The sequence below is a fragment of the Ciconia boyciana genome, chromosome 1 (genome assembly GCF_034638445.1).
Source record: "Ciconia boyciana chromosome 1, ASM3463844v1, whole genome shotgun sequence".
Taxonomy (NCBI): Eukaryota; Metazoa; Chordata; class Aves; order Ciconiiformes; family Ciconiidae; genus Ciconia; species Ciconia boyciana.
The window spans coordinates 84,681,334-84,700,577 of record NC_132934.1 but is presented as its reverse complement, the minus strand read 5'-3'; the positions used below and the strand labels follow the sequence as shown (position 1 = coordinate 84,700,577).

The 19,244-nt window shown below is 48.7% G+C and overlaps 3 protein-coding genes across 6 annotated transcripts; 2 read left to right on the top strand and 1 right to left on the bottom strand.

The window, feature by feature from the left end:
• The first annotated feature begins 2,368 nt into the window (after positions 1 to 2,368).
• On the top strand, positions 2,369 to 3,267 carry LOC140646131 (uncharacterized). The gene is given in 2 exon segments (XM_072849611.1): positions 2,369 to 3,142; positions 3,145 to 3,267. Coding segments are annotated over 2 exon segments (897 nt in total).
• Positions 3,268 to 10,039: 6,772 nt separating this feature from the next.
• LOC140646561 (olfactory receptor 2A2-like) lies at positions 10,040 to 18,736 on the bottom strand. 3 transcript variants are annotated; one of them, XM_072850687.1, is made up of 2 exons: positions 18,729 to 18,736; positions 10,040 to 10,979 (listed from the first exon to the last, which is right to left on the bottom strand). In XM_072850687.1, the coding sequence occupies exons 1-2, from the start codon at positions 18,734 to 18,736 to the stop codon at positions 10,040 to 10,042; spliced, it is 948 nt and encodes a 315-aa protein (XP_072706788.1). The 3 variants fall into 3 exon arrangements, with proteins under 3 accessions (XP_072706788.1, XP_072706807.1, XP_072706798.1); XM_072850706.1 differs by lacking the exon at positions 18,729 to 18,736 and adding an exon at positions 14,706 to 14,714 and having other exon boundaries at positions 10,040 to 10,972; XM_072850697.1 differs by lacking the exon at positions 18,729 to 18,736 and adding an exon at positions 13,899 to 13,910 and having other exon boundaries at positions 10,040 to 10,972.
• LOC140646574 (olfactory receptor 2A2-like) lies at positions 10,302 to 14,172 on the top strand. 2 transcript variants are annotated; one of them, XM_072850719.1, is made up of 2 exons: positions 10,302 to 10,313; positions 13,240 to 14,172. In XM_072850719.1, exons 1-2 carry the CDS (start codon positions 10,302 to 10,304, stop codon positions 14,170 to 14,172), a joined length of 945 nt encoding a protein of 314 aa, XP_072706820.1. The 2 variants fall into 2 exon arrangements, with proteins under 2 accessions (XP_072706820.1, XP_072706830.1); XM_072850729.1 differs by lacking the exon at positions 10,302 to 10,313 and having other exon boundaries at positions 13,234 to 14,172.
• Positions 18,737 to 19,244: the final 508 nt, after the last annotated feature.

Here is a 19,244-nt window from a genome sequence, read left to right as displayed (position 1 = left end):
CTTTGCAAGCATGAACTGTGACAAGGTTTGTTCCTCAAAACCATCTCTGTGAGCACCGTCGTCCTGTTCATATTTCAGAATACCCTTAATGCTCTTCCCCCATGAGGTCTCTGCAAGCAGATTTTTAAGGCAAGCTTTTTTTCAGAATGATTAGTAAAATGGGAATTCTTAACCCTTGTGCCCCAGATTTGAAAGGATTTCATTCTCCCAGATTGGGTGGTTGGGTCCCAGCCTCCTTATACAGAGAAGTAGCACTGTCTCCCTATTGTGCTTTCTACTTACTTGCAAGCAGCTACTTTTTGATGGACAAGTGAACTCATTTCCATGAGAGCTGGGGCAAAAGCTAAGTTGCAGACTCTTATCTTCCCAACAACTAGAAATTAGTGATACCCATAATAGATAGGTGACCTTTATGAGCAGAACAACTCAAGCACATAATTTTAATTTCTGTTGTGGGTTTGTAAAAGTATCTGTATATGAAGCCTCCTACAATATTTAGTGTTTTGCCCAAGCCGTTTGAATCATACAACATTGGGAATATTGGCTATTACTTTTAAAGGTAGTTTTCTAGTCTCCAGTTTGCTAAAGAAATCTAGGAAAACTGAATCCAATGGATTTGTAAGATACTGCCACACAAGCATTTATTCTATTAAGAAGTTCCTGCTGTTTGAGAGAAGATCATTAATATCAGGAGCCTGGATTCACGGAGTACATGTAAAGAACAATGCCACAAAAGTAGCAGGGTTCATAGATATTCATTTGGATCTACGACTGCTTACACAGACTGAGGCATTAAAAAATCAGATTATATCAATGGTAAGAACTCTGGGGAAATTGGAAAGCAACAAGAATTTACTATTAATACCAGAAGCCAAATATAAAATTGAGTGCATTCCTGTTAGTGGTACAGGCATTTGAAAACACTATTTCTGAAATGACCTCATGCACAGAGGATATTCATCTTTCCATCATCCCAGGGAGTGGTTCCTAAACTCCACAACTATTCTCAGAACACTAGGAAAGGCACAGCTCTGGGTCCATGATATATTGCTCGAATATATATGATGAAGCAGCATGATTTATCTCCTCTGCACATCTGCTAGAGCTTACCTAGAAAAATGGAAAGCAAGCCCAGCTGCCACGCTTTGACAGGCACAGCCTCTGCATCTCATCAGGCTGCCACGTACACTTACAAAGGTGTCCCGAATCAAGGAGTGTACAAACAAACAGTGGAAAATTTGAAAAGATATGGGAGGAAGATGGGGCCAAGAGGAAGATGGGGTCAAGGGCTTTACTATTTGAGTTGAAGTGTGAAACCCACTTTGGGCAATGTGAGGAGGGAGTGGACTTCCAAAGTACCTAAATGATATGTTGGAATGAATTTTTAGTAAAAAAAAAGGGTAGAAAAAGAAAAAAATTACTCCTCTGTGCCATCTGAAAAACTACCTATATTACTACAAAAAGCCCAGAAGGCTGCATGTGCAGAAATCAAAAGTAAACATCTCTAACACATTTATCTTGATGGAAAGCACTTCAAGAGACCTGAGGATACAAATCCAGACAAAGCACATTGCCTGCATTGCCTCTGGGATGAAGTACAGGAGACACAGTGCCGCAGACAGGAATATCCTGCAGTCCTTGGGAGTTCTCAAGGCATTTCTCCTCTGCAGCCTTGTCCAGACACACCTGCCCCAGGCAGTCACACCCCAGGTACCTGTGTCTTTGTTAATCAGAACAGGTTTTGGGACTGGTGTGGGATTCCTTCTGCCTGGCTCACTCTCCACACTGCCCTGCCCAACAGGGGAGGAGAGGGAAGGGAAAGGGAAGTGACATCGGGGAATGGAAAATGTGGGCTTTGGTTGGAGGGAAGAGCTGAGTGAGCTGGGGCTGTTTAGCCCAGAGAAGACAAGGTTCAGAGGGGGTTGCCTAGAGAGGTTGTGGAGTATCCACCTGTGGAGCTACTCAAAACGCAACAGGACCTAGGTCTGGGCAACCTGATCTAGCTGAACCTGCTTGGCAGGGGGTTGGTCTAGATGATCCTGAAGGGCTCCTTGTGACTTCAGCGGTTCTGTGGATCTGGGATCCCATGACATGGGGAAGGGCAAAGGGAAGGAAGTCTTCTCCCCAAGAGTGGCAATGCAGGTTTGGGTTGGAGGAGAGAGGCGAGGGCTGAAGGGAGAGCTGTTGCAGGGCAGGGCCAGGGAGGAGAATGCAGAGGAGAGGAGAGCACTCGGCCTTGTAGCAGCCCTCCCCCCCCGCCCCGTGCCAAGCGCTGGGAAAGCCTCTGCCATGGAAAACAGGAAGCGGAGCTGGGGAGCAGAGCTGCTCCCTGAGCTCACCCACAAAGGGCAGAGCCAGCAGGGATGACATGACAAGCGGGGAGGTGAGGTCACAGAGGAAGTCCTTTCCTATTGGTCCCTGCCACCCCAAGAGAGCCCTTGCTCCCGCTGCCCAGGTGAGCAAAGGGCCCGAGCCTGCGCAGGAGGGGCTCAGCCAAAGCGGGGTTGGTCCTGGCCGCCCTGCCCAGACAAGGCTTGGCCAGGCCCGGGCAAGGCGAGCCCAGAGACAGGAACCACAGCAAGGAAGGCAAGGGCAGGCGGGCAAGGCAGGCAGGGCACAGGAAGGCGCAGCGTGGAGACGCCCGCCGGAGCACGCTGCGAGCAGCATGGCCGGAGCAGAGGAGGTCTGCACAATGCCTGAGCAGGAGAGGGAGCCCGAAGTGACCTGGTCTGGGGGCCCCTCCAAAGGCAGCGAAGCAAAGGCCAAAAAGAGCCGCTCCTCCCGGTCCTCCCGGGCCGGGCTGCTCTTCCCTGTGAGCCGCGTAGACAGGCAGCTGCGCAGAGGCCACTTTGCTGAGCGCTTTGGAGCCAGGGCCCCCGTCTATCTGGCTGCGGTGCTGCAGTGGGTGACGCACAAGACCATGGATGTGGCTGGCAAGATTTCCAAGAAGAGCAAGCAGCAGCGCATTTCTCCATCGCACTTGCAGATGGCGGTGCAAAAGAGCTCTGCACTCAGGCAGCTCCTGCGAGGTGGCATGCCCAGGCGCCGCGGCAGGGCTGTCCCCCAAAGCCAGCGTGTGGCCTCACGCTCCAGAAAGAAGGCGACCAAGAGTAAGAAGAGGTGCCCCACGCAAAGGGCTGCACACCTGCCCGTGCCACTGCTGCTGTGAAGCGAGGAGAAAGTAGAAGCTCTTACCCCACACCGGCAAGGCAAGGCAAGACAAGGACTGCTACACATGCAAGGCTCTATGGTCTAAGGGTACAATAAAAGCTTTTGCAATGCCATGCAGGACATGGCGCCTTTTGTGCTCTGTGTTGGACTAGCGTCTCCTGGCTGGACAAAGGCATGCAGCTGGACACAGACAGGAAGCTCTGCAAAGGGAGGCTGTAGAGCAGCCCCTGCTGAGAAGGGGGGCAGGAACCTGCCTGGAGGGCAACTGGCCCTGACAGGCAGCACCTGCCTCCAGCTCAGGTTTGCACTTGCTCTGGAAGCAGCTGAGAGGGGAAGAAGGGATCTGCCCCCCAGAGGATGGGTGCAGGCTGTGAGGGATGGTGAGGGTGAATGTTTCTGGAAGAGCACAGGGCCCTGGAGGTTCCTCTTGTGCCATCCCAAGGGGAATATTGGAGAGAGAGCAAGTGCCCCGCAGTCCAGCCGCGTTTGCCCTTCCTGGGTGGGGAGGGCAGGAAAGCACTTGGGCTCACCACAGCCAGCACCCCAAATCCCACAGCTGCCTGCCCATGCAGAGCCCGACGGCCAGTGTCTTCCACACCTTTCTTTCCATGGCTCTCGGAGGGCCCTCAGGTTCCAGATCCAGCCTGAGCACGCTGCCCACCTTTCTTCCAGGCGAAGCACGTGAGGGACAGCCCCTCCTGTGGGATCTTCCCATCGGGCGTATCCCCACCTGGGACCCTGGGAAGGCAGGAAAAGCCACTTTCTGACACTGACTGTTATTCATTTTCCCCCACTTTTCCTACCTATTTCCACACTGCAAGATCTTCCGGATGTTAAGTATGTATCCTGTAAGTCTAGGCTGAAGGTAGTTTTCCCTGGAACTCCATGGGAGGAGAGGGAAGAGAAAGGAAGGGTGCACATGCCATAGGGAAGTGTGTTGTCTGGTTTCCATAGGCAAATGCATACCACTCAAAACTGCTACAAACAGGTGGCCCAGCTCGTTGCAGGATTTTATAGCCCCTGAGGGCACAAAGCGCTTTGGCTCAAGGAACGGTTGAAAGACACTCTTCTCTCAATCCTGTTCTGCTACCATATTCCAGAAGTGGTTTTCCAGTAGAGACAAGGGGAGAGACACATCCGTCATCTGCCATTGTCTTTAAGCCTCAGAGACGATATGTAAAACATAAACACATCCCTAAGACACCTGGGAAATTATCTCAGTGGCACCACAAACTTCTTGTTGCTGATGTAAAAGACACTGATATAAATACTGATCCTATGGGGAATTTATAAAATAAACAGGTATTCCTGACTAATAACTAGTGCTCCAAATGCAACAAAGTCACCTGCTGCAATAGTAAGAGATGTAAATTTTTTTCAGTTATACAGGGGCAACCAAAGGTTAAAAAAGGCGCTCCACACCTGGAAATCTGAAAATAAGCCAAGGATAACCAGTGTTATGGTTCTCTCCTTTCCTGGTGTTGAGGTGTGTGGCACAAGATAAGCTGACGTGATGAGAAAGAGATACAGGAGAGCATGTCCTTAAGTTTGACCCATACTGAGGTGTGTTAAATATCTGCACTAGAATTTCTGTCTATAAAAGGAACCGTATTCCACGTTTGTTTAATTGCAAGGTATTTTTTCTAGCTATGGGGCAAGACTGGAGCGGAGGAGGGGAGAACGGATGCTGACTCTGGAACTTTCAAAGTCCAGGCCTTGTCACTGCTTACAACCTCTCTGCTAATGGCCCTGTTGGCTCCGTGGCTTCCAGTCCTCTCCACAAGTTTGTCCCCATTCTGCGTGACGTGAGAAGGACAGCGCTCTTTCTTAAGCATGGGGGTGATGGGAGGAAGCAGGCATCTCCAAACGAGAGGGGTTGTTTCCGCTCTGCGGGACACTGCGGGAGAAACCTTATAACAGTGGGACTGGCCAGTGAACGGGGGACATGGGCACAGTCAAGCTTTGGCAGAGCAGAGGGACTCAGAGGGGGCACGTTCAGACCTGCTGTAAAGGGCATCAGGCATTTTCAGAGCCTTCAAGGCACGTGAAGGGAGAGAAAACAGACACAAAGGAGGAAAGGAAACGAGTGCAGAGAGGGAAAGGGGTCAGCAATGGCACACGGCTGCAGATTCAATGTTTTGGATGAAAGGGGATCCTGGAGCTATAGAGGGAATTATCACATCCAACATGGGAAAGTGGGAGAGGACAAAGTCCTGTATTTGCTGGGGCAAGATAGAGGAAGAGCTAGAGGTAGTGACCGGGAAGAGCCCTCTGTGTTACATCTTTCACGCGTAGAGAAATTAAATGGGGCAGTTTTGGTCTTCCCGAAAGGGTGATCCTTGTTTCTTGATCGTGATCACGGTTTAGCGATCCCAAGCACAGTAACAAATCTTTGGATTCAGCATAACACCAGCACCAGCAGTTTTATTCCCAACAAGCTGCCATTAAAATAAATGTGTAGATGCATTTGTGCGTGTGCCTGCAAACAGAAGAAGGGTTATATGTATTATGGACATGAGAGTGGACAGGGTAGGCAGGCAGGTGGGAGACACAGCTAAAGCCTGGAGCCTTCTTCCCCCACTACGTCTGCCATGCCTGCGTTCCCATGCTTGCAGCGGCTGTGCCGAGAGACCCTCGGGCTGTGGCAGAAGGGGAGAGCTGCAGACCGGGTGGTGCTGGCTGCCCGTGGCCAAGGAAGGCAGAGAAGCAGAGGTCATCATCTGTCCTTGTCGTGGGGGAGGAACTGTCTGCTGTTGTGTTGGCTTTGCTCACAGCCCCAGGGGCTTCACCGGGTATTGTCTGGCGGCCCTGCACGGCCAGCCCCTAACATCATCGCCAGCAGACATGTAAATGCTTTGCAAAACAAGAAGTCTTAACTTTTAACAACCCCCACTGTGGCCTGTGTTGCAGCACAACAACGGCACTGGGAATCACCCGTGCCACTTGCAGAAGCCCTATCAGGCTTGTTATCACTGAAACGCTGACACCTTAATGATGCCTCGTGCAGCTCCTCTCCCGGCACCACGGGACCCTCCCCTGTGCCATTTGGGCAGGCAGAGCCTTGGCCTGCAGGCTCCATTGCCCGAAGTAGGTCCGTGTGACCCACGTGCTTGGTTCAGGCTCTGGCAGTGTATCGCTTGCATGGCAGGTCAGGCACAGCCACTGCTGCTGCTGTAGCATTTGTTGCCCGATCGCTGTCAGATAGAAGTTGGGATTTCACCCTTTACTTAGTTCAGGGTCAGTTCCCTTCTCAGCCGTTTCCTTCTGTGTTCTTCCATCCACTTCTCCATCTACAGCTGCTCCCTGGAAGAGCCATTTTCACTTGTTCCTCCTTTCCCTGTGGTGCTCTTCAGCTGTGCTTCCCTTGCCGTCTTAGGGATGAAGTAACTCCTGTCAGACTCCCACTGCAAAATCCCTCCCCAAACCCCAAACCTCAGAGGTTGTCCCCAAGGACCAAAACAAACAGAGACTGCTGCTGAGAAAGCCTCGATTGACTGTGGGGAGGTGGAGATGGGGAAAAAGCATCTGATTGCACAGCACACCAAAAATTAGTTGCAGTTTAGATGCTTAGATGCCCTTGTGGACCTGGCCTTAGTTGAACTGTGAAAGGTGAAGCTCCTGCAGTCCTGGGCTGTGATGTCAATCATACCCTGTGATTTGAAGGAAGGTAGGTCTAGAAAGAAAGGCACCCACGTCTTGTGCGCTTAGCTTGGGTCAACCATGGGGAGTCCAGGGGAACGTAACAGTGGGGTGGAGCACAGGCTCACATTTTCTGGCCAAAGGGAGACATATTGTCAAGGACTTAAGCTCAGGAGGGCTTAAGCTCACAGATAGTTTCAAAAGCAAAATGTGGTTAAAGATAAACTTCCTCGTAGTGATCCCTGTCCCTGTCCTGATGAGTCAGGGTTACGTTGTGCGGCAGTCTTTAGAAAGGAACGGGGAGAATCTTGAGGGATGCTTGGAGCAGTTAGCAAAAGTGCATGCTCTGAGCGAGTTATTCTCCATATATGTTTTGCGATGTGGTTAGAAAGGAGGTGATTTTAGCAGGGCTTAGATTGCGTGTGTGCAGGAAGGGAGAACATGAGATTCAAACAGCACCATTCTCAGATGGGAAAGAGGTACTTACATGGGCACCGGGTAACTTGGTGTTTGCTTCTAATCTCCTGGGATCTGACCAGGGAGGAAGGACTTGAGGGACAGAAGCGGAAGTAAGCCTTGGACATGAGCAGAAAAAGACCCAGCCCCTGAGCAAGATGTTGGATCCCCATCGTTGAGATATATACTGTTCCCTCAAACTCTGCTATGGGTGTGCGCAGCCAGCCCAACCATGAGGTAAGACAGTGTTTTGCTGGGTGGCGTAACTAGGGCAGATGGTTCCTGATAGAGGAGAACCAGAGACAGATCAGCTCCCTGGCTGGACTTAACAACAGCTGTGTCTCTCTCCCACCAAGATAACGGGCGCAAATCACAATAGCAAGAGCAAGTCACCGTCACTGTTGTCCTTTTCTCTGGCTGTGCTTCAGGTTTACTGACTGTAACCTACTGACATAGAGTGGAAGGGTGTGAGAGAGGCAGTCTGTTTGTTTCCCTGTGTTCAGAGAACTGGTACACTCCAGATGAACAAGGTGTTCCTCAATCTCCCACCAAGCGGCCAAGAGGAGAAGAGTCACAAGCCCAGCTGTGCTCTCCGACAGTCTCAGTTTGAATGGAGCGTAAGTGGACATGGAGCTAAGGGCCACCAGCTCGGGGCCTCAGGGGCACGCTGTGCCATAGGTCTGATGAAACTCCAGGAGCTTTGTTCCCATCATCAGCTGGGCTCAAGGAGACTCGTACTTCATTGAAGGGCTCTACACGCACCGGGGCTGTAAGGACAAGACCATTCTTCTTCTTCCCTCCACAGGGTAGTACGAAATGAGGAACTGAATAATGTTCTTCAGGACCACACTGGTGATCTCAGGGCCTGGCAAGAATGATGCAGACGTGCAAAGGAGCGTGCGTCAGGATGTACCCTGCTTCAGAAATGGGATGGTGGGCCAGGTGACCCCCAGAGGTCCCTTCCAGTCTAACTTCTTCTATGAGTCTGTGTGTGCAGGAATTATCTCTGGCTCTGAACTGAAAGCCAACATGCGGATAAGAAAGGATAACGAAGGCAGTGAAGCTCTCTTACAGATCCAGTTATCCAAATGGTGTAGGTACCATGCTAATGCTGATGCTTTTCATGCTGAAATCAGGAATGATCCTCTTTAGGGAAAGGAGATTTCTTTATTCCCACTTCTCTTTCACTTTTAAAATTCTGTCAGATTTTTAATAGGTTATAATTTTGTTTATTGCACGGGTGCTTTTGAAAAGGCAATTTGGCCCCTCAGCCATCTCAGTGTTCCAGAAACAGCTACAATGAATGTCTAGCTTTAGAAATGCAACTGTGGCTGTTGTGGTTTGAATTTCAGGTGCTCTTTCTGTTTTTCAGTTCTGCTTTTCTCATGTTCATTAGAAAAAGCCAAACTTCTACAGGGTTCAAGTAGGAATGGACTAATGTTTCTGGTTTATCAATGTTCAGGGTTAGAACATCAGCAATAGCCTCCTCTGGTAGATGAACATCCTTTCAAACCAAATGGTAAGTGGCTAATAAATTTCTGACATTTAGTATTTTCACATTAGTGAACACAGCCATGGCTGGCGCCTGTTGCTGAAGGGGGTGCCAGCTTTCCCATTTCTCTTCTTTTGAAAGAGGTCAGCTGTCTCAACTGTTACATGTTGCACAGGAAGTTTTCAACAACAGGTACGGGCAGTTATTCTCCTGAATGGACGTATAAGGCAGGAACCTTCAAAGACTTGTTTAGGATGAGGGGTAGGGAGATTTTTGTCTTCTCCTCTAAACTTGTGCCAAGTAGGAAGATCCAGAGGAATTACGTGTTGAATGTAGTCCATTATTTTGAAAATCCCATCCCCGTTAGCAGCCGTATTTCCTGGAAGGGATGATCCTGCAGACAATTAATTCCATGAAAGCTGATTGATAGAGCAGTGGAATAGATGGCACTTTTTAACCATTAGACCTCCTAGTTAGACGTGTCAACACAGAGACCAGGGAAGATTTTCCAAAGCATAATTGTCAGCAAATAGAGCTGCAGGAAGAAAGACATTTGACATGTGGGTAAACGGCAAGGCGCTAAGAGCCTACACCCTGAGTCAGGGTCAATGCAAGAACTACACTGCAGAGTGCAGGTACCTCAGCTAGCTCAGTCTGAGGAACTGCTGCGGGTAGCAGCCTGGCAAAACCACACCAAGCTAGTTTCTGCACTGCAGTGGTTGTCATGTTCACTTCCTCCATGAGAGGTGTCAGGCTCAAAAGTGTGCAGAAGCAAAACTCTTCACAGGCTCGTTCACCCTCCTGAGAAGCAAGCCCGTTAGCATCATGTTTTATCTCTTTTTCTTTCTAATAACAGAGTTGAAGCTCTAGCATCCTAAGGATACAGGAAATACAAATATGGTAGGGAAAAATAATATCTTATTAGATCAACTGACATGCTCAGAAAAAAACCTGCTACACAGTAGTTTATTCTGACTGCTAGTTAGGATCGAGAAGACAAACTCTTTTTTCCAGCTGGGTCGATAGTTCTGGTAAAACATACTACCTGCCTAGGATGGCTGCATGTGGGGAAGAATGATTAGTTATCTCTGATAAAACGAATAATAATTAGTCATTTTGTGTTGTGATATTCATTAGACTGTACAGAGAAACAGAGACAAATGCAGAGACAAACAGAGACAAAGAATAATCTCTTGTGTTACGTGTTAACCACTTAAAATTCAGTGAGCTCAAGAAGAAAGAGCAGGAAGACGGGAGACAGGTGAAAGCCTAGATCCTGAACTACACGGAATGAAAAACTCTTTTCCTTCTCTGAAGCTTCAGCAAGGCTTCCTTCACCTGCTTGTTCCTCAGACTGTAAATCAGGGGGTTCAAACTGGGGCTGACAAGACTGTAGAAAAGGGAAAGAACTTTCTCCCTCCCAGACGAGTTACCGCTCCCGGGACCCATGTACATGAAGATGGCGTTTCCATAAAACAGACCCACCACGGTCAGGTGGGAGCCACAGGTGGAGAAGGTTTTGTGCCATCCTACTGCAGAGCGGATGCGCAGAATGGTGGCCAGGATGTGCAGGTAGGAAATTAGGATTAAGGCTAAAGGGAAGAGGAGGAAGCACACGCAAACAGCAAAGATCAGGACTTTATTGGCAGCAGTGTCGGTGCAGGCCAGCTTTAAGACAGCAAGGATTTCACAGAAGAAGTGGTCTACCTCGCAGGGGCCACAGAAAGGCAGGTGTAAAGCCAGAGAGGCTTGTAGTGTACCAAATAGGAATCCAAAAGCCCATGAAACTGCAGCAAGGGTGAGGCACACCCTCCGGTTCATGATAAAGGCATAGCGGAGGGGATGGCAGATTGCCACGTAGCGATCATAAGACATCACGGCCAGCAGCACGCACTCTGTAAGTGCAAAGATTAAATAAAGATGTATCTGTGTCCCACACCCAGCAAAGGAGATAGTTCTGCCTTGTCCAAGGAGGTTCCTCAGCATCTGGGGGACATTGTTGGAGGCGTAGCAGATGTCCACGATGGAGAGGTGGCAGAGGAAGAAGTACATGGGGCTGTGGAGGCGGTGGTCCAGGCAGATAAGCACAAAGACAAGTGCATTTCCCATCAGGGTGGCAGAATAGAGGACAGAGAAAATGCCAAAGAGGCAGAGCCGCAGGGCCGGGTTGCTGGAGAACCCCAGGAGAATGAATCCTGTGACAGACGTTTCATTCTGCATGCTGTGCTGGAGGTGAGACAGCACAAACTGCGACCACAGGGATCTGGAAGGGAAGGAGCAAGGAAAAGGAAAGAATGTTGCGTCCTTTACTCTTTACGCTGCAGCTCCCTCCTCCCTGTTTTTCCCTCTGACGCCAGTGGAAGGTGCATACTACCCTTACCATGCTGAGCAATGTAGATCTGAATTGTAAGCTCTAATTGCTGCACAAACTTTGAGCAGTTTTGAGCAACCTCGCACAACTTTACTGCCTAGCTTGCCCTAAGTGTCTTTCTTTTTGTGGGTTGGTTGGTTGTTTTTTTTTGGGGGGGAGTGGGGTTTCTCTGTTGGAGAAAATAACAGCTCTCTATCATGATGAAGATTGCAGGTGTCGATTAAGGTGAAGTCAGAACATCTTCAAAGCAGCTATTTTAAATTAAGTCCATATTAAAATGAATGCACATTCATTTGGTCAACCATGCCCTCAAGATCTGGATCTCCTCTAGTTACCGAGTTAACTTGCAGTTTAACAGCCTGTTGTAGAGACCCTGACTGGGAGACTACTGTACATTGAGGAGTTAGTGATCTAGGTCTGGGACAGATACTGAAGAGACCAGAGGGTCTGAGAGTCAACTATTGCAGGGACTGGGAGGCCCAAGCCAGCCAGGGAAGAGACCAGGGGATCTGGTAAGGTTGTAGGTCTGGAACAGCTACTGAAGAGACCCTTTTGCCTGTGTCTGTTTTTTACCCGAGGCAGCTGAGAGACCATGGGATCCTGGGGCCAGGTACCGGACAGGTTAACTGTCTAAGGCCAGCGACTGATAGGACCCATATTGCTTCTGTGTGTACATATGTATATATTTTCCACTGAGTGTCTTTCATCCTGAGTAGCCTGAGAGGGGACAGGGTCAAGACTGTCTGTGCTCTTTGTATTTGTGCGAGTGCTTCGTTTTCAGTCAGCGTGGATCAATGTGACAGGCCATGTATCTATGCATGCATGTGTACGTGTGCCAGTTGGAAAACACATGCTCAGTCTCACTACTTGGCTGAACATGGGGACATGGAGCTGCAGCAGTGTTGTACTGCATCGAGATACTGGATTTGGCAGGTCCTAACAGTAGGATTTATCCTATGCTAGTATCTCAGAAACAAAAAGCTCTGTACGCTATTGGAGGCAGGGAAATTCTGGGAGGCAGCAAAGGCATAAAGGGGAAAGTGATGGAGGAGACTGTGTTTAACAGAAAAGAAACCCATATGAATGAAGGGCCAGTAAGTACAATGCCATGTAAGTACAATGCCATGTCCATTTCAGAATAACGTGGTGTTTACTTTCTGGAAGGATCCCCAGAGTTCACGTATGGAACTCTAGGGATTTATACTTGAGATTAATTTTTGTACTGCTTGTTGGCAATCAAAACAGTGTCCCTCCAGACACATTACACAGAAAACTTTGGCTTTAAAACCGAATGAATGTAGGGAGCTGAACAGAGTGGAACAGCTCTTTGTTTCTCCTGTTGTCTGAGAAAGTACACGGAACTTTCTAATAAGGTTTCCCTAATCAAAAACACGGAGCTGAACAAATCACAATTGTCCAGATGCTACAGGTAAGGAAACTATTGTGTATAAATGTCAGTAACATTCTTTAAGTGATAATTATCTGCTGTACCTCCAAGTGTAGCTCTCAGTTTGTTCAGCAATCTGAAGTGAAGTTAGATATAGAATAACGGATCAAGCAACTGCAGGATTCATTATGAATGCATTTCATTAAGGTAAAGTGGACAAAGCAATGGATTAGAAACGCTGGTTGGTTTAATGGTAAAACTGGAATTACTCTGTGAACTGTGCATTCATTTTAATATGGACTTAATTTAAAATAGCTGCTTTGAAGATGTTCTGACTTCACCTTAATCGACACCTGCAATCTTCATCATGATAGAGAGCTGTTATTTTCTCCAACAGAGAAACCCCACTCCCCCCCAAAAAAAAACAACCAACCAACCCACAAAAAGAAAGACACTTAGGGCAAGCTAGGCAGTAAAGTTGTGCGAGGTTGCTCAAAACTGCTCAAAGTTTGTGCAGCAATTAGAGCTTACAATTCAGATCTACATTGCTCAGCATGGTAAGGGTAGTATGCACCTTCCACTGGCGTCAGAGGGAAAAACAGGGAGGAGGGAGCTGCAGCGTAAAGAGTAAAGGACGCAACATTCTTTCCTTTTCCTTGCTCCTTCCCTTCCAGATCCCTGTGGTCGCAGTTTGTGCTGTCTCACCTCCAGCACAGCATGCAGAATGAAACGTCTGTCACAGGATTCATTCTCCTGGGGTTCTCCAGCAACCCGGCCCTGCGGCTCTGCCTCTTTGGCATTTTCTCTGTCCTCTATTCTGCCACCCTGATGGGAAATGCACTTGTCTTTGTGCTTATCTGCCTGGACCACCGCCTCCACAGCCCCATGTACTTCTTCCTCTGCCACCTCTCCATCGTGGACATCTGCTACGCCTCCAACAATGTCCCCCAGATGCTGAGGAACCTCCTTGGACAAGGCAGAACTATCTCCTTTGCTGGGTGTGGGACACAGATACATCTTTATTTAATCTTTGCACTTACAGAGTGCGTGCTGCTGGCCGTGATGTCTTATGATCGCTACGTGGCAATCTGCCATCCCCTCCGCTATGCCTTTATCATGAACCGGAGGGTGTGCCTCACCCTTGCTGCAGTTTCATGGGCTTTTGGATTCCTATTTGGTACACTACAAGCCTCTCTGGCTTTACACCTGCCTTTCTGTGGCCCCTGCGAGGTAGACCACTTCTTCTGTGAAATCCTTGCTGTCTTAAAGCTGGCCTGCACCGACACTGCTGCCAATAAAGTCCTGATCTTTGCTGTTTGCGTGTGCTTCCTCCTCTTCCCTTTAGCCTTAATCCTAATTTCCTACCTGCACATCCTGGCCACCATTCTGCGCATCCGCTCTGCAGTAGGATGGCACAAAACCTTCTCCACCTGTGGCTCCCACCTGACCGTGGTGGGTCTGTTTTATGGAAACGCCATCTTCATGTACATGGGTCCTGGGAGCGGTAACTCGTCTGGGAGGGAGAAAGTTCTTTCCCTTTTCTACAGTCTTGTCAGCCCCAGTTTGAACCCCCTGATTTACAGTCTGAGGAACAAGCAGGTGAAGGAAGCCTTGCTGAAGCTTCAGAGAAGGAAAAGAGTTTTTCATTCCGTGTAGTTCAGGATCTAGGCTTTCACCTGTCTCCCGTCTTCCTGCTCTTTCTTCTTGAGCTCACTGAATTTTAAGTGGTTAACACGTAACACAAGAGATTATTCTTTGTCTCTGTTTGTCTCTGCATTTGTCTCTGTTTCTCTGTACAGTCTAATGAATATCACAACACAAAATGACTAATTATTATTCGTTTTATCAGAGATAACTAATCATTCTTCCCCACATGCAGCCATCCTAGGCAGGTAGTATGTTTTACCAGAACTATCGACCCAGCTGGAAAAAAGAGTTTGTCTTCTCGATCCTAACTAGCAGTCAGAATAAACTACTGTGTAGCAGGTTTTTTTCTGAGCATGTCAGTTGATCTAATAAGATATTATTTTTCCCTACCATATTTGTATTTCCTGTATCCTTAGGATGCTAGAGCTTCAACTCTGTTATTAGAAAGAAAAAGAGATAAAACATGATGCTAACGGGCTTGCTTCTCAGGAGGGTGAACGAGCCTGTGAAGAGTTTTGCTTCTGCACACTTTTGAGCCTGACACCTCTCATGGAGGAAGTGAACATGACAACCACTGCAGTGCAGAAACTAGCTTGGTGTGGTTTTGCCAGGCTGCTACCCGCAGCAGTTCCTCAGACTGAGCTAGCTGAGGTACCTGCACTCTGCAGTGTAGTTCTTGCATTGACCCTGACTCAGGGTGTAGGCTCTTAGCGCCTTGCCGTTTACCCACATGTCAAATGTCTTTCTTCCTGCAGCTCTATTTGCTGACAATTATGCTTTGGAAAATCTTCCCTGGTCTCTGTGTTGACACGTCTAACTAGGAGGTCTAATGGTTAAGAAGTGCCATCTATTCCACTGCTCTATCAATCAGCTTTCATGGAATTAATTGTCTGCAGGATCATCCCTTCCAGGAAATACGGCTGCTAACGGGGATGGGATTTTCAAAATAATGGACTACATTCAACACGTAATTCCTCTGGATCTTCCTACTTGGCACAAGTTTAGAGAAGAAGACAAAAATCTCCCTACCCCTCATCCTAAACAAGTCTTTGAAGGTTCCTGCCTTATACGTCCATTCAGGAGAATAACTGCCCGTACCTGTTGTTGAAAACTTCCTGTGCAACATGTAACAGTTGAGACAGCTGACCTCTTTCAAAAGAAGAGAAATGGGAAAGCTGGCACCCCCTTCAGCAACAGGCGCCAGCCATGGCTGTGTTCACTAATGTGAAAATACTAAATGTCAGAAATTTATTAGCCACTTACCATTTGGTTTGAAAGGATGTTCATCTACCAGAGGAGGCTATTGCTGATGTTCTAACCCTGAACATTGATAAACCAGAAACATTAGTCCATTCCTACTTGAACCCTGTAGAAGTTTGGCTTTTTCTAATGAACATGAGAAAAGCAGAACTGAAAAACAGAAAGAGCACCTGAAATTCAAACCACAACAGCCACAGTTGCATTTCTAAAGCTAGACATTCATTGTAGCTGTTTCTGGAACACTGAGATGGCTGAGGGGCCAAATTGCCTTTTCAAAAGCACCCGTGCAATAAACAAAATTATAACCTATTAAAAATCTGACAGAATTTTAAAAGTGAAAGAGAAGTGGGAATAAAGAAATCTCCTTTCCCTAAAGAGGATCATTCCTGATTTCAGCATGAAAAGCATCAGCATTAGCATGGTACCTACACCATTTGGATAACTGGATCTGTAAGAGAGCTTCACTGCCTTCGTTATCCTTTCTTATCCGCATGTTGGCTTTCAGTTCAGAGCCAGAGATAATTCCTGCACACACAGACTCATAGAAGAAGTTAGACTGGAAGGGACCTCTGGGGGTCACCTGGCCCACCATCCCATTTCTGAAGCAGGGTACATCCTGACGCACGCTCCTTTGCACGTCTGCATCATTCTTGCCAGGCCCTGAGATCACCAGTGTGGTCCTGAAGAACATTATTCAGTTCCTCATTTCGTACTACCCTGTGGAGGGAAGAAGAAGAATGGTCTTGTCCTTACAGCCCCGGTGCGTGTAGAGCCCTTCAATGAAGTACGAGTCTCCTTGAGCCCAGCTGATGATGGGAACAAAGCTCCTGGAGTTTCATCAGACCTATGGCACAGCGTGCCCCTGAGGCCCCGAGCTGGTGGCCCTTAGCTCCATGTCCACTTACGCTCCATTCAAACTGAGACTGTCGGAGAGCACAGCTGGGCTTGTGACTCTTCTCCTCTTGGCCGCTTGGTGGGAGATTGAGGAACACCTTGTTCATCTGGAGTGTACCAGTTCTCTGAACACAGGGAAACAAACAGACTGCCTCTCTCACACCCTTCCACTCTATGTCAGTAGGTTACAGTCAGTAAACCTGAAGCACAGCCAGAGAAAAGGACAACAGTGACGGTGACTTGCTCTTGCTATTGTGATTTGCGCCCGTTATCTTGGTGGGAGAGAGACACAGCTGTTGTTAAGTCCAGCCAGGGAGCTGATCTGTCTCTGGTTCTCCTCTATCAGGAACCATCTGCCCTAGTTACGCCACCCAGCAAAACACTGTCTTACCTCATGGTTGGGCTGGCTGCGCACACCCATAGCAGAGTTTGAGGGAACAGTATATATCTCAACGATGGGGATCCAACATCTTGCTCAGGGGCTGGGTCTTTTTCTGCTCATGTCCAAGGCTTACTTCCGCTTCTGTCCCTCAAGTCCTTCCTCCCTGGTCAGATCCCAGGAGATTAGAAGCAAACACCAAGTTACCCGGTGCCCATGTAAGTACCTCTTTCCCATCTGAGAATGGTGCTGTTTGAATCTCATGTTCTCCCTTCCTGCACACACGCAATCTAAGCCCTGCTAAAATCACCTCCTTTCTAACCACATCGCAAAACATATATGGAGAATAACTCGCTCAGAGCATGCACTTTTGCTAACTGCTCCAAGCATCCCTCAAGATTCTCCCCGTTCCTTTCTAAAGACTGCCGCACAACGTAACCCTGACTCATCAGGACAGGGACAGGGATCACTACGAGGAAGTTTATCTTTAACCACATTTTGCTTTTGAAACTATCTGTGAGCTTAAGCCCTCCTGAGCTTAAGTCCTTGACAATATGTCTCCCTTTGGCCAGAAAATGTGAGCCTGTGCTCCACCCCACTGTTACGTTCCCCTGGACTCCCCATGGTTGACCCAAGCTAAGCGCACAAGACGTGGGTGCCTTTCTTTCTAGACCTACCTTCCTTCAAATCACAGGGCATGATTGACATCACAGCCCAGGACTGCAGGAGCTTCACCTTTCACAGTTCAACTAAGGCCAGGTCCACAAGGGCATCTAAGCATCTAAACTGCAACTAATTTTTGGTGTGCTGTGCAATCAGATGCTTTTTCCCCATCTCCACCTCCCCACAGTCAATCGAGGCTTTCTCAGCAGCAGTCTCTGTTTGTTTTGGTCCTTGGGGACAACCTCTGAGGTTTGGGGTTTGGGGAGGGATTTTGCAGTGGGAGTCTGACAGGAGTTACTTCATCCCTAAGACGGCAAGGGAAGCACAGCTGAAGAGCACCACAGGGAAAGGAGGAACAAGTGAAAATGGCTCTTCCAGGGAGCAGCTGTAGATGGAGAAGTGGATGGAAGAACACAGAAGGAAACGGCTGAGAAGGGAACTGACCCTGAACTAAGTAAAGGGTGAAATCCCAACTTCTATCTGACAGCGATCGGGCAACAAATGCTACAGCAGCAGCAGTGGCTGTGCCTGACCTGCCATGCAAGCGATACACTGCCAGAGCCTGAACCAAGCACGTGGGTCACACGGACCTACTTCGGGCAATGGAGCCTGCAGGCCAAGGCTCTGCCTGCCCAAATGGCACAGGGGAGGGTCCCGTGGTGCCGGGAGAGGAGCTGCACGAGGCGTCATTAAGGTGTCAGCGTTTCAGTGATAACAAGCCTGATAGGGCTTCTGCAAGTGGCACGGGTGATTCCCAGTGCCGTTGTTGTGCTGCAACACAGGCCACAGTGGGGGTTGTTAAAAGTTAAGACTTCTTGTTTTGCAAAGCATTTACATGTCTGCTGGCGATGATGTTAGGGGCTGGCCGTGCAGGGCCGCCAGACAATACCCGGTGAAGCCCCTGGGGCTGTGAGCAAAGCCAACACAACAGCAGACAGTTCCTCCCCCACGACAAGGACAGATGATGACCTCTGCTTCTCTGCCTTCCTTGGCCACGGGCAGCCAGCACCACCCGGTCTGCAGCTCTCCCCTTCTGCCACAGCCCGAGGGTCTCTCGGCACAGCCGCTGCAAGCATGGGAACGCAGGCATGGCAGACGTAGTGGGGGAAGAAGGCTCCAGGCTTTAGCTGTGTCTCCCACCTGCCTGCCTACCCTGTCCACTCTCATGTCCATAATACATATAACCCTTCTTCTGTTTGCAGGCACACGCACAAATGCATCTACACATTTATTTTAATGGCAGCTTGTTGGGAATAAAACTGCTGGTGCTGGTGTTATGCTGAATCCAAAGATTTGTTACTGTGCTTGGGATCGCTAAACCGTGATCACGATCAAGAAACAAGGATCACCCTTTCGGGAAGACCAAAACTGCCCCATTTAATTTCTCTACGCGTGAAAGATGTAACACAGAGGGCTCTTCCCGGTCACTACCTCTAGCTCTTCCTCTATCTTGCCCCAGCAAATACAGGACTTTGTCCTCTCCCACTTTCCCATGTTGGATGTGATAATTCCCTCTATAGCTCCAGGATCCCCTTTCATCCAAAACATTGAATCTGCAGCCGTGTGCCATTGCTGACCCCTTTCCCTCTCTGCACTCGTTTCCTTTCCTCCTTTGTGTCTGTTTTCTCTCCCTTCACGTGCCTTGAAGGCTCTGAAAATGCCTGATGCCCTTTACAGCAGGTCTGAACGTGCCCCCTCTGAGTCCCTCTGCTCTGCCAAAGCTTGACTGTGCCCATGTCCCCCGTTCACTGGCCAGTCCCACTGTTATAAGGTTTCTCCCGCAGTGTCCCGCAGAGCGGAAACAACCCCTCTCGTTTGGAGATGCCTGCTTCCTCCCATCACCCCCATGCTTAAGAAAGAGCGCTGTCCTTCTCACGTCACGCAG